General features: G+C 35.8%; 1 protein-coding gene across 6 annotated transcripts in view; it reads left to right on the forward strand.

Moving 5' to 3' along the window:
• The first annotated feature begins 209 nt into the window (after positions 1–209).
• The window catches only part of LOC134538825 (gamma-aminobutyric acid receptor subunit beta), a 299365-nt gene continuing 283909 nt past the window's right edge, over positions 210–15665 (forward strand). For 5 of the 6 annotated variants that reach the window (XM_063380343.1, XM_063380352.1, XM_063380367.1 and 2 more), the window contains exon 1: positions 222–359. In XM_063380343.1, the coding sequence (XP_063236413.1) occupies positions 307–359 (53 nt within the window). In that variant the 5' untranslated portion in view covers positions 222–306. Of the gene's footprint in view, positions 360–15665 lie in introns of all 6 variants that reach the window. The other variant, XM_063380386.1, reaches the window with a different exon arrangement.

Raw genomic sequence — 15665 nt, forward strand, 5'->3', positions numbered from 1 at the left:
GGGGAGCAATGGCAGTGTTAGCGGCCATGATTGCCGGTGGAAGGGAGGGGTGGCAGTAAACACCAGGGAGAGCAGTGGTACTGCTAGTGCCAGTGCCGGGCAGTGCTGGTGCAAGGAGGGGCGGCAGTCAACACGGGACAGGGGGTTGGCGCCTCGGCGCGCGGATCAATAGCCTGGTCCGCGCAGACGCGAGCCCGGCGGCAGGGATCGCCCTGCCGGTGCTGAGTGTGTGGCGAGCTGCGAGTGATGGCGAGTCATGCGGTGTGCTGAGGGCCCGGGGCCGGCGAGGGCCTGGCGGCTGTAGACATGTGGGCCCTGGCGCTGCTGCTGGTCGCTGGCATCCGGCCTGCCCACTCCGCGTGAGTACCGCTCCCTCGCTACCCTCATCTCCACTGTGTGTGTTCCTGGTGCTTCCTCTCTCTAGTCTCCTTATTGCCATGGTGACGGCGACCTCTTCCTTTCAGTCATGTGCTATTATCGAGTCTAACACCTACCGGACACCATATGTTGTTAATGTGTGTGTGTGACCTATGATTATATGCAATGGCATTTACCCTCTAATTATTTATTCGTAACTTTTATTCTGTACCTACACATATTTTAAACAAAATAAATATATTTTTTTTCCAAATTGAGGTGAAAGTAGGGAATATTCCGTATTGTCCTACTGGCAGTCTTCTCCTGTCTAACGTGTAGTGCGGTCCACGCAGTTTCTTGCGCTTGTTTTGCTCGTGAGATCCGGGCCTGGCCAGCAGGCGGTGCTGCGGCTGGGCATCCGGGCAGCAACATGGCTGCTGCCGGATCCGCCCTACATTTCCGGTTCGGCTGTGTTTGTGGCGCGGTAATGCCAGCTCATGTCTCGTTCTCTTTCCAACTGTCGCCACGATAACGGACAAAATGTGAAGATAATATCGTTCTAAGCCTTTTCAGAGGCCGACATGTTAAAGAGCGCGTGTAAAGCTTGTTATGACCAATTCATTTTTTTTTTAATTCACAGCTTGCACTGTAGTAATCTTTCAGACTTGGCTAAGGGAAACAATTCAATTATTTTTTGATATATTAATTCGTTTTACCAGCCAATTATATTTGTGGGTGTGGCTTTCCGCTCTAATACTCACCACGTAATTTACCTTTCTGGACACTGTTAGAGCCACACCTGTGTTATCCCAACTAATTTATGTAAATGTAACTGCTTATTAAGTAATGGGTGTTGTAGTTCCTCTCAAACGTTTGCTTGTTTTGTTATTTTAAAAACCTATATTTTCGTACAGTCTGCATATCTGCAATAAGTATACTCAACAAAAAACATTGTTTCAGGTGTATCATATTACCTTGCACTCAATAACTGCACAGTTATTAAATCGTAATATTAAAAACAAATACTTTTTACATATTCTATTCTCTATACAATTTCTAAAGTTAGGTAACGCTTTATAAGTCACGCCCGTTTTTAATTCGCACATGTAAAATATTAATTCTCAAAATGTTCATCTCAAGCGATATTTTTAAAAACCTTTCCAACTTCCACTATATGGTCTTTATGGTAAGCTTATACAATGCGTGAACATTTTACGACCAACCGATAATATGAGATTTTTCTGAACTAGCCACGGCGTGTTTGCAGATAGAGTGCTGGAGTGTTGGATGTCTGGAGTGTCGGAAGATATCTGTAGTGTCGGATAATAGATGCAGTGTTAGATGACAGCTAGAGTGTTGGATCATAGCTGAAGTATTATATGATAGCTGAAGTGTTAAATGATAGCAGGGGTGCTGAAATATATCTGTAGTGCTGCATGATAGTTGCAGTGTTGGAATGATAGCTGTAGTTCTGAATGATATCTGAAGTGTTAGATGATATTTGTAGTTCTTGATGATAGCTGGAAAGTTGAAATGATATCTCTAGTGCCGTGTGATAGCTGAAGGAATGGGAGATCGCGGGAGTGCTGGATGATAACTGTAGTGTTGGACTGTAGCTCAGTGTTGGATAATAGCTGGAGTGTTGAATTGTGGCTGAAATATTGGATGATAGCCGTTGTGATTGGTGTTAGCTGAAGTGCTGAATGGTAGCTGGAGTACTGTATGATAGCTGGAATGCTGTACGATATCTATTGTATTGAATGATAACGGAAGAGCTGGATGATAGCTGTAGTGTTGGATTGTAGCTGAAGTTTTGGATGTGATCTGGAGTGCAGAAGATTGGAGTGTGGTCATGGCATTCAGCGACTCTTCATTTTTGGACCCAAGTGTGTACAGTGTGAACGCACATCAGTAAACTCGCTGCAGGCACCGCCCTATTCGAAACACAAACAACAATTCTAAACATTATAGTAGAATTAAATAAAGTAATAATCAATGAAATCATTTAATATATTTTTTGCTATCGTATTTATTTTAGTTTTTGAATTTAGTTTAGATACCAATAAATTATTAATTGCATGCTTGGTTTTCAACACGGTGTGTGCCTTTTTATTTAATAACATCTTAGCTAATTAACAGAGTAGTTATATTTCAAATTGGTATTTTGATAAAGTCATTAAAATAAAATTAGAAAGATTGAGGAATGATCATAATATCTTAAGACCTGGAGATTACAAAGACTATGGGTGTTCTTGAATTTATTTATTCAGTAAAAATAAATTTCTATGAATCATCCAGAGGTTTGGGGCGAAACCACGGACCCTGTTTGGACAAGATCACTTCAAGAGTGTGCCAAGAGAAAACATGATGGATTAGTTTCATGAAATGCAGACATTTCCTTACATTAAGTTATGCAATGACACACAATGTAAAAAAGGTATCGAGTGATATTTGGACTTTATTAATTTGTTCGATACATTTAAAAAGAAGTATTAGTAATAACACTGATAAAGCTTAAAACACAGATATCAAAGTGTGACCGCTGTTAAAATATTTTACTTCTGTTGTCATCCTAAGAAGTGAGGCCAATTTTAATTATGAAATGTCCATACAAGACCATAACTAAAGCAGTCAAACACTACAAACCTAGATAAATATATTGAATTTTAAAATATTTTATGATACATATTAATCATTGAACACTATTTAGTAAAAAACGGAAATAATGTTAGGTTCTAATAATGATTATTCAAGATTGTTTAATTTGGTCAACTTAAGCTGAAACAACCCGAGACTCGCTAATTGAACAGTGATGAAAAAGTACTGGCTATTGAAATATGAAAATCACTAGCTGATTCGCACTAGTTACTGATGAACTTCTGGTGACCAGCAAACTCAATTATTGAGAACACTGTTTTTAATGGAAGACGTCAAATAGGTATTTGATGGCAATATTTCAGTGAACAGTGCTCTCGTCCGATGATTCTGATGTTGAAGTGGTCACTGCTCCCGCTGTGGCACGGGGTCGTAGCCATGAGTATTGCCTCCAACATGGGTGGCATTGTGGTTAGATTGTTGATAAACCCACCGCTGTAAGGACACTTTAAAAGAGTATACATTAATAGACACAAAAATTCATTCACTTTTGAGAAATACTATCGTGTAAGTAGTTAAGAAGATGATGTGACAATGTTTTGAACCCTCTTGGTAGAAGTGAGATCTAGGAACTCCTCTTCTTACATTGACCATACATGTCGCATTCTCGTCAATCACTGGGCAGTGATGCAGGTTCTGACTCCTCGTGTCAGAGGTAGCTGAGTCAGGCCCGACTTGAGACAGCGTGCCAAATGAAGACCCTCAAGCGGGAGAGACGTGGCGGACGTCTCTAGAGACTGCCGCGTCACTCGGATCTGTGCAGCCGGTCTCCCCTGGTTGGCTGAAAGCGAGAATTTCACTGGCTTCATCTTCGTAGCTCTGGTGTAGCTTTACAGCCGAGGTGGCTACTTCAAGCCAGTTTCTGAAAACCATAGCCATAGCTGTTCACTGTCACACGAGACAAACGAGACTAAACTTAACATAACGAGGAATGAGCAGAGAAGACAGTCTATAGATTGACGGGACGCAGCATCATGGAAGCGAGAGAAGTGTGTCGCTTCGCAGCTAAACTGACATAACTGTGGCTACACGAGTGCCGACGGAGATCTGGAGATACTGCAGATGTGCAGAATAGCTACAAAAGCCCAAAGCAGATACAGGTTTGCATGTTGTAGCTGCGACAGCCCAGAGCAACTGCAGGTGTGCAGGACGAAGCTACGACAGCTTATATCAGCTGCAGTTGTGCAGGATGTATCTACGACAGCTTAGAGAAGCTGAATATGTGCAGGATGTAGCTACGACAGCTTAGAGTAGCTGCAGGTGTGCATGACGTAGCTACGTCAGCTGCACCTCCGGCAGGCGATGCTAGTCTACACTGTGGCAGCCACTGGCGAGGAATTTACCAAAGGCGCGAGTGCATCGCTGGTCTACAAGTGCACTTGAGAGCGATCTATGTAGTGAAGAGAGGCGGGGGACAAACAGCACAAGCCGGACGCAGCAGGGAAAGTCACGGGAGAGCTGCTACCCAATGAAGTACATCGGCCACGTCTGCCACGTGCTTCAATAAGAGTGTGATTCCGCCGGGAATGGAAGCCAGGACTGACCATGGCGAGACTCGAGGGCCGTCACCAACACCACCACTGAAGACGTCGCGGCACTCATGCCCATGCACAGGGACTGGAGACTTGGCGGGTCGACCTGCAGGCTGGACTGCACAGTCCTGTGTTAACTCGGGCCAATTGGCTGCTGAGTGTGCGAAGCACGAGTGGCTGCCTTGTGCCTCGGCACTTCTTCAGTGGCAGGCTGGCTATTGGCGCATGTGCTGCAGCCAATCGTACATGCAGCACGCAGATACATATGTTTGTGTCTTAGCTTCTTGAATAATTCTGTACTGTGTCCATCAACACCTCAACATATTGGTTGCATCATTTTCTTGGCATTAATATTGCTTAATTATTATACCAGTAATTTTATCACAAAAGTTTTCTTATGTTTTATGTTTCGTCACGAGTTGGACCACCAAATACTTACTAAGGTTCATATACTAGTGGTAAACAAACACAGATATTTTTGAAAACAAATAATTGCGTGACATTACGCAAATCATTTTGGGTCATTTTTTGGTGAAAAAAATTCGAAAGTGCTATGGGAATGGATATACAAAATTACTCTATAACCAATGCAATGTTATAAAATTAAAATAGTGAACACACCACGAGAGCTGAGCCTTAATTTACCAGTAAGAGTAATCACTATGACCGAAAAACGGAAGCGCTAAGGTCGACGGAAGCACATGCAGCCTGTGTCGCGAAACCCCTACGTGCAAGCCAGTGTGTGACTGTGGTGGGTATTTCGAGACGCGTGCAACTTAGGGACTATGGGGTGTAACTATGGTTTTATTTTACCGAGAGTGTGCGAAATCTGGGAAGTTTATAATTAAAACTCTGTAAAAATGATATTTTTAAATCTAGCTGTGTTAAAAGGTTTGAAAAAAAATGTTTTAACGACATGCTAAAAAAATTTGTAAGAATATGTTTGAACATTTGAAGCTTTATGTTTTATTCATGCTTCAAAAAAATTCTAAACGTTTACCAGTCTTCGGAGATGGCGTGTATTTAAAACACATGCAGCATTATCTAACGGTGATCAGACGGACATCTTAGGACTACTAATCAACCGTGAAAACAAGTTAATTTCAGCTCGATGGCGAAATGCAAACAGCAATGATCTATCCCGTAGATTTCACATTCAGTGTTGACGCTCTCTTTGTCACATGCCATTATTTGGCCTTTAATATGTACCTATGGCACCATACAGCAGTAATTTTCCTCAGAACTTCAGTCCAATACGGAGAAAAACACAAGTAAAAGTAGTTATAGTTTTATTAATTCTTACCTATAAATTAAGATAAGGTGTCATGTGTGAATCATAGCCTACTGAAATTTACCGATTTGTGAGTTTGAAACGATATTATTATGGAGTATTTATATTTCTAACGACTATGGCTGCACGTGGTAAATGCTAGGATACACTTCGTATTGCTTTCGCCGAAGTTATCTCTCATATGAATTGAGATAGTGGAAGATTTTAAGCTTGGCAGCAAAAAATGTTACTCTGATGAATTTTTCGTCGGTAGTATTGATTATAAATATACTAATTAAAAGAAAAGGTATACAAAAATTTTAGGCATGGACCCCATTACGACCAGATCCGGTTTGAGAACTTTATTCCAAAATTAATTCAATCAAGCAGGTTTTAATTTCATAAAATCTATAGCCATAATTTAGAGTAGTTATTTTCGTGTTTTTTTTTTTAATTTCACACGTGAAAAATAGGTAGCACTTAAGGTTCGGCTTCACTGTCATATTGAGTATTGCCTATTCATGATTTTATTTTTTATCCAGGACATTATATATTCTTGTATAAAATATTGTTACTTGTCATATACTACATGTCACTTGCTATGAATATAAATTCAGACAAATTAATACAAGAAAAATGTTGCCTAGGTTACTGCATTTTGTCACATATATTATTTTCCATAATTTGCACAGTTGAGTTAAGCATACAAATTTATCTTATAGAGTCTCATTTTTTTATATTTATATATAGATATTTGAAATAAAAAAAAAACGTTATTTAACATGGTGTGTGAAGCCAAGCCTAAATCTGTAACAATACCATAAAACATATATAGGTAAGAGCAACGTGTGTCATGACTGACTACGATTAGTAGGTATAGTAATACACTGTCTGTAAAGCATTGCATACTGATACGGAAATATCCGAGGGGGAAGGGATCCCCAGCTTGAACGTGAATGATGTGCGCTTGGAGCGCGGGTGAGCGAAGCGCGCGGCAGGGAAGGGAGGCTGTGCGCCTGGTGCGGGTGGTGTAGGCAACCCGCCCAGTTCTCTGCGCGGTCCGGGACGGAGCCACGCCCTCCGGCCTGCGGACAGTCCGGCCGCCAATCACGTGCGCATGCGCGCCCCGCCCCGCCTCGCCCCACCCCACCCCACCTACACCCCATCCTGTTAGACCGTGCTTCTGCGGACGAATAGGACCTTAAGAGTGCGTTTTTTCTTAAGGAATGCCTACATCCACGACTTAATGCACATTTTAAATAAACTATTGAAAATATTACCATCCATAACTGAGTTTTATATTAAAGCTTGCCACAAAAGGCTATTACGGCTATTATATTCTTAATGTAACTAAATAATTAATTGACAATTGATTATCATTATTATTTTTATATTTGGTACAGGGATTTTTGTGGAAAGTTAAAACACAAATGAATTGTGGTTATTAATAGTATTTCGACCCGAACGGTGACCTCGCAATGTTCCGTTTTTAGTGTACATACTTACTTCTTCGTTCTTTAACTGATTCTTGCGATTGAGAAGTTTGATCTGATACAATTATTTGCTCTGTTTGCCATGGAAAAACTTCAATACTGCAAATTAAAAAATTAAAACTATTTTGTCGCAGGAAGCCTGTTGCGTTCATCTGTGCTGTCGTAGTTGTGTTATCCACAATACCTGTTTAGTAATATCGTTGGGTTTGTCTGTTCGTTGTGTTGATCAATGATGTTGTCTGTATGCTTTCACTGCATTGATGAAATTGTCTCGTCGTTGTTAGCCCAATGTCTATGTTGTTGGTTTTTCATTAATAAATTCCTTCTACGTAATGTTCTGTGCTCTTTGACATTTAAAGTTTGATATGTGCTGATTTAGGCATGTTCTATGCGAATTTGTGTTTACATTATTATATTTTTAGTTGCATTCTTGAAGCTTTTCTATGACAAACAGCAAAACTGCAATGAAGTATGTCCAAAGAAATCTATTAAATCTAATTATTCACTATCAGATCAAACCAAGGAAACATTTTGAAATAAAATACTACCAACCTACTAACTAATATTTACAAATTAAATCAGGAAACAAATCCAAGAAAACCTATAAATGTAGGTATTTTGCTATTCAACCTTACAAATTTACATATAGAAAATAAGAAACCAATAAACAAACCAAGGAAATAGTTTGAAGAAAAATAATACCAACCTAATAACAAATACCTGCAATGCAATCGATAACTTACAGACAAAATAATTTGAAACGTAGATAAATGAGTAAAAATTTTCAAAGTTAACACAAATTCGGCGTAAGTTTTTGACAGTGCATTCAAGCGTCTGATACATTTTTATAACGACATATAGTTTGGAACTTGTAGTCCAATGAGCATTGTTAATATTCATTAGTGTCTAAATATAAAATTAAATAAAATTATATGCTGTGAAAATACTTTTTAATGATAACCAATAAACTTCATTTTATTTGGCTTTGTAAATTTAATTTACATATTGCGTAGAATTCAGCTTACTAAATAAGAGTATGACTTTATTTTGAGTTATTTAAACTATAAAAATAAAGCATATTGTTAAAATAATAGTTCTGGTATGTACAAAGAACATTCCTAGGACACGCCACTGGTCCTGTACACTCACTTTGTAAATCCCCCCCCCCCCCCAGAAAAAAAGGAACCAAATATTTTAACAACCGTTTGACCGATTTAGCTCATATACGAACCTGAAAATGATATTGCCCCTAAAACGGTTCAAAATTTTACCTTAGGAAAAAGTCACACACATACATACATACAAAGCTGATTCGCTCAAATTGATTTGGAGACCTCGTTTCCCTCGGTCGAGAACAAATATGAATATACACTTATATTTATTTTTAGGTATATTTGAAAAATAATACATATTGTAGCCGTTACCATGGTGCGACTTATGGAAATGTTTTGTACAGTTTTTCGTTTCATGGTCCATAGACCCCAAAACCACCAACAGAAAAAAATACATATATACATCACAATTTTGTAGACACAATAACCGTCGCAATTTTTTACGAATAACTTCCAAACTGATACACTAAATGTAATACTGGAAAATCTCGGTCGAGTTAGTTAATTGGCAATATCCGATCAAAGGTTTAGAAATGAGGGAGGTTTTTTGAAAAACAGACAAATTGCTGTAACTCCCATAATATGGAAAATATAACATACGTTTGAACGTATTATAACTCGTAGGAGTAATACCAAAATCGTTTGTCTGAAAAGGTTTTTGATACGACGAACCATAACTGCAAGGGGATAAATAAACAAGGGTTGGAGAACAAAAAAAATCAAAACTCCCTTCGTATAAAGAATTCGTTCGGATATTTTGTAGATCTTATCATTTTTATCTAAAACTTTTGTCTGAAACAATTTTTGATTAGATGAACCATTTGCTGCAATGGGTTGAAATAGGTAAAGAGGGTATAATTTAAAAAAAAATTCCATAACTCCCTTAGTAAGTACACTATAAAATCCGTCAAATTGTTTGTAAATCTTATAATTTTTGTTTAAAACTCTTGTTTAAAAGAATTTTTATTAGACAAACAATTGCTGCAAGGAGTTGAAAAAAGAAGGGGTAGAATATTTAAAAAAAATCATAACTCCCTTAGTAGTTACACTATCGAAAACGTTCAAATTGTTTGTAAATCTTATAATTTTTGTTTAAAACTTTTGTTTAAAAGAATTTTTGATAATACGAGCCATTGTTGTAGGGGGTTGAAAAAATAAAGGGTATATTCCGCATCATCTTCTGTTTTATTGTAAAACCTAGAATTATTTTCTATAACATTCGTCTTAAATAACTTTTTATACGACCAACCATTACTGAAAGGGGTGAAATAAACAGTTATGTCAAGACAAACAAATTCATGAATCTCTTCGTAGGTGCACCATCAAAATTCGTTCAAATTGTTTGTAAATATTATAGTTTTTATCTAAAACTTTTGTCTGAAACAATTTTTCATCAGACGAATCATTGCTACAAAGAGTTTAAAAACGCTGGGCTTGAAATAATAAAATTAATATAATTTCCCTACCATGTACTCTATCGAATTAAATTTTATTTTTAACTTTTAAATATTGTTAAAACATATTTATCTGCAATTTAATGTAACAAACCATAACCGCAAGGGGTGGAAATAATAAAGATAAAAAGACACAAGTCATTACATTTGTAATAGATATACTATCACATCCATTATAATTTATTGTAAAATTCTTAAAAACTATCTCAATCTTTTGGCAAAAATATTGTTTATAAAACGAACTATTACTGTAAAAACAGGGGTTGAAATTAAAAATCTTTATATATATATTTCTTGTGTGCGTGTGTATGTCACTGAACTTCTCCTAGACGGCTGGACCGATTTTGATGAAATTTGTTGTGTGAGTTCACGGGGATTCGAGGATGGTTTAGATTAACAATTGGATATTTTATCTCGATTCTGAGTTAAGAAAAAACTAAAAAATGTAATGGGTGTCATAGATATACAAACTGTTAGTGTCATTCCTCTATGTCTGCCGAGCAATAGCTTTCAAGCCATTACGTTACGTTTTACTATTGTAAGGAACTAAGTAGAGAGTAAGAAAAAAAAGCTCTTGACAGTTTGTAGTGTCGCCATATTTGTTTCAATTTTCAATACCGTTTTTGTATATTGCAATTTAAATTGCAGAAAAAAATCATGTTTCATAGACACATATATAATGAGTGTGTGTGTCATTTCTCTATGTCCACGAGGTCACGCCGCGTTATTTTCTCCTTGGGGCGAACCCGTCCGCTTAATTAAATAAAAAGGTTTTATCGTTGAATGATTTCATGATATATTTCATGAAAATCTTCTCTCATAGAAAAGTTAGTTTTATAGACATTAAATAGGTCTCTCTCTCTTTCTCTCTCTCTGAAGATCAATCTATGAATCGTTACAAATTTATTTCCTTTATTTTTTTAGTTTGATTTGATGCAATATGATTTCACTGAAAATCAATTTCTACCCCTTCCTATTTTCATTTCCACATTACGAAGTTTCACTTCTTCCAATTGGAGGGACTCCACGCAATATTTTTGCATGCAATTAAAAACTATTTTTTAATGATGCCAAATAAGTATAACTTCACATGCGCGTACCAAGTACACGCACCCATTTTTTAAATTTAATTTCTTCTATATATATTTTTCCTCCCTACCTAGGGCACTCATAATTCTTTTAAATTTCACGTGTATGTTTTCAATGTCATTCAAGTTGTACAATTTTTTTTTGTCAAATTGGTCATTATTTATACTTTGTTTCATTTTGGAAACATACGTATTTTAGGTATTATGACAAATAAAAAAAAATTAGTTTTACTAACTTTCTTAGGTTTTTATTGTGTGGATAGTTTCAAGTTTAATATTATGTAGGTACATAAAGTCTTAAACTTATAAATTTCTTTGAATTTATTCATAGGTAGGTAGGGCCTACTAATATTTTCTATTTGTCAATATTGTTATTTTTTTTACATTACCTACTTATTTGCAAGGGGTTTGGTTTAGTGTTTATAATTTATCTGCTGAGCGTCAAGAGTCTTAGGGCTGCTGAGACCGAAGACCAGAAATATTTATCAATTATGTAATATATTGTTGAAAAATTTGAATTTTACTATTTCAGGAAAGTTGATTATTTTTATTAATTAGAATAGTTACGTGTAATTGCCATCTTCCTTTATTTCATATTAAACATTATGTTTGGTTGAGTGTGAGATAATTTTATTTATGTATGTTTTAATTTCATTTAATTTCTTATATATATATATATATATATATATATATATATATATATATATTCTTACCTACCTACTTCTATTAAATTTCAGGCGGATGTTAACATTGTCATTCCAGTTGTATAATTTTTTTGTCAAATTAGTTGTTATTTATACTTTTTGTTTCATTTTGGAATATGTTTTTTATACTTAATTCAAAGATTTGTGGTGTGTACAGGGAGTGATGTCTCTATTAATTTCTATACTCCTTTGGATAAGCGGAATATTGCCACCACAGTTTTACATATAAACAAATCCTACAAATGTTTTAAACATTATGACAAATAAATATAGTTTCACAAACATTCTTAGTTTTTTTTGGTGTGTATAGTTTGAAGTTTAATATTATGTATGTACGTAAATTCTTAAACATAGAGTTATTTATTAATTTATTTAGAGAATTATTAATAGGTAGGTAATAAGCTTTCTATTTGTCAATATTGTTATTATGGTAGATAGGAGTACCTACAGTAAATGCCTACATTCTTATATTCCTTTATATCTCTTTCGATTTGGAGTGTTTCCGAGCCATTCGGGGTCCTCAACGTCAACCCCCCCCCCCCCCAGGTGGTTAAAGCCACAAAATTTTGAAAGTTTAAAAAATTTGAAAAATCTATCTCTTTCGATTTTAAGTGTTTTCGAGCCATTCAGGGTCCTCGAACCCCCCGCCCCCCTCTGGGAACAAAGCCCCAAAATTTAGACAATTTCAGGAATTTCAAATATCTATTCTTTCGAGATGGAGTGTTCTAAACCATTCGAGGTCCTGAACATTCACTTTCCGCAAAAGTGAAAGGCCCAAAATTTCGAAATATAAGAATATATATAAATTGGATGTTAAGATGTATGTCGTCGATAAACTCTTACACCGTTTGACCGATCGCCATGAAAGTTGGCACATCGAAGTGTTTTTATCATGGAGAAGGTTTTTATGATAACATTTTTTTTGTAACTCGCCGCTAGATGGCGCTGTAGCGCATCAACTTCTAAATCTTTCAACCGATCGCCATGGGTAAACAGAAAACCATAGGTCACAGATACACAAACAGTAATAATGTGTCATTTCTTAATGTCCACCACACTGGACACATCGCTATCCATTTTGCTGTAACTTGCGGACAATATATCACCCGGTGTTCAGCCCGGGCAAAGCCGGGTACTGCAGCTAGAATATATATAATTTCCTTAGTATCAAATTTGTCCGAATTTACTAATAACAATTTTAATATTACCCTAAACCTTTGTCCCAAAAAATAATACGACCATGTATTAGTGCAAGGGATAACAAAAATAATTACATAAGTTCCTTAGTAGGTATAATATTAAATTCGTTAAGACATTCAAAGCTGGATGCATTAAGTTAAAAACGTTTAAAATCATTTTTCTGCATGAAATATGAGAAAATGTTAAATCGATCTTCTTTTTAATAATATTGGTGAACATTTAGGTTGTTATTTAAATTAAGTTCTTAAAATTTGCTAAGAGATTAGAATTTTCCAAAACATTTCCAGAAGGAAACCTACGCCTTTAGGTTGTGCCGAAAGGATTTTTTTTTAACTTCTGCAAAAATATTTGTGAATATTTAAATACAACTTGGTAGAGGTAACTAAAAGTTACCGCACACTGAAACCTCGCATGTTTCGTTTTTAGTGTAGATAAGTACTGAATTAGTTAATACCTACTTATTTATTATCATAATAAACCAATGAATTACCTTTATGAAAATACTACCAATCTACAAACTAATATTTACAAATTAATTGAGGAAACAAGTCTAAGAAAACTTATAAATGTAGTTATCTTTGCAAATTTGCATATAGCTAAAAATAAAGAATTATACAAACGAAAAAAACAGTTTTAGTAAAAAAAACACCAATCTAATAAATAATATTCACAATATAATCAAAAACCTACAAAATAATACGAACCGTAGATAACTATGCAAAAATTCTCAAAGAAAACGCAACTTCGGCGTGCATTTTTGTCAGCGCAATTCAGCATTTGACACATTTTTCTTGCAAAATCTATTTGTGAATTTTGTATTACAATGAAAATAATTTATTCTGTTTAGTTTTTAAAGGTAAATGTATATTAAACCTTTTTATGATACTTTTTTAACGTAAACATATTTTAATGATTCCACAAACTTGATTATTATTTGACTTTTTAATTTTAACCAGTCTTGCGTTGATTGAAACATAATACCAAGTGAAATTGTGACAAAAAAAAACCCTACGGTATACAATAGTTCTGAACTGTACCAACAACTTTCATAGACAACCTCAATTAAACTGATTAACTCACTTTGAAATTTCCCTCACCCCCTCGCCCTAATTTCACCCTAAAGTATCAACAACTACTCGACCAATTTAGCTCATATACGAACTTGAATATTCTATTAGCCTTGCCTGTCTATACAAAAAGTTCTAAATTTATCTTTGGATAAATTTACTTATATGCATACATTCATACAATTGACGATTAGCTCAAGTTATGTCCGAGACCTATTGCGCTCTGTACAATATAAATATTTACATAACTGCTACAGAATTGCAGAGTAAAATATTTATATGTTAATTAAACATTTTTTTGTTAAAAACATTTTTTAAAATCGTTGTTTTTCCTTTTTTCACTAGGATTAGATCATAGAAAATTCCACAATTTAATGATAATGTAACTGTACATCCCTTATTAAATTAAGCCTATGTAATGAGTTTCTTCATACAATTGGCTTAACTACAGTTTTTACTAGTTTTAATTCTCATGTGAATTACAATGTTCCAAGTATTCTAAACTATGTAGCGTTGTTGTCGTCAATGTCTAAATACTTGTAATGATTTACTATTATATTACTTGAAAGTGACACATATACTTAACAACTACCACCTGACAGGCTGCCTTTTCCTCCATGCCCACTTACCTGTACAACCTGGGCTAGCGGAACCCAGAGCCACATGTCCAGAGTGCTTGTCGTTAGCTTCAGAGCATGCGATGATCAAGTGTCGCAGGCTCAATGACTTACATCTGTTTAAAGCCTTGCTAGAAAATCACGAACTTCAAATCCCCTCACTCATAAGCCGTTTACATTCCTACCGAGAGTAGAGGCGCAACTTAGATTTTCCGAGGTAACGTGATTCCATTATGTCTCCCTTTATATTCCGTAAAACGATGTTAATGCGAAGAAAATCATATAACCTAATAAACCGTTTAACCTCCGAATGTCGAAGCCAGGACCTTTTGCCATCGTTCAGGTGCACCGACCAGCGTAGCTGTTAGTGAGGGATGAGTCAGCTGAGACAAGAAATTCTTTTGAATCACTATGTAAATTGCAGGGAGTACAGTCTTCAATGACAGTATGTGGAGCGGTTAAGCAATCAGATCTACATCAAAGTGTTGTTGTTGCTAGGCTGTAGAGGCGAATGCGCAAACTATGTCTACTAGACAGGAAGTGCTACAGCCAAGTATGGCTGTTTATGGGCTGTAGCAGGCAAGAGCAGGACTATACCGGAGATGAAGTAGAGTGGTGTATACAACACCGGCTAAATTCAAGAGATGCTGTTGCTAGGCTGTAGCGGTGGGCAAGAGCAAGACTATACCGGAGAGACGTAGTGTCGTTATGCAACCAGCGCTACAGCCAAGTGTTGCTGTCACTAGTGTGACACTGTAAGGCGTTTTAGAGCCTGAAACTAGTTAACCTCTCTATGCTTTATGAAAGATTTATCTTTTTTATATGGAATTAAATATGTTTGTTATGATAATACTTACCACAAGAGCAATTTGTTTCATGTTTTATTATGTATTAAAATATTTCATATAAACTTAAAATACTATTTTTAACATTTCGCAAATAGGTTTTGAATCATAATGTTTGTTTTTAACTTTAAATTAATACGCCATACAAATTTTGTAATGAGAGTTTTCCACAATTTTGTTTTAATCTTTTTTCTAATATGAATTTTATTTTTGAAAACTTGAAACTAAACACAGATCTCTCAGACAAAAAAAATTAAAACTGATTACATGT

Source organism: Bacillus rossius, chromosome 1, assembly GCF_032445375.1.
Source record: "Bacillus rossius redtenbacheri isolate Brsri chromosome 1, Brsri_v3, whole genome shotgun sequence".
Taxonomy (NCBI): Eukaryota; Metazoa; Arthropoda; class Insecta; order Phasmatodea; family Bacillidae; genus Bacillus; species Bacillus rossius.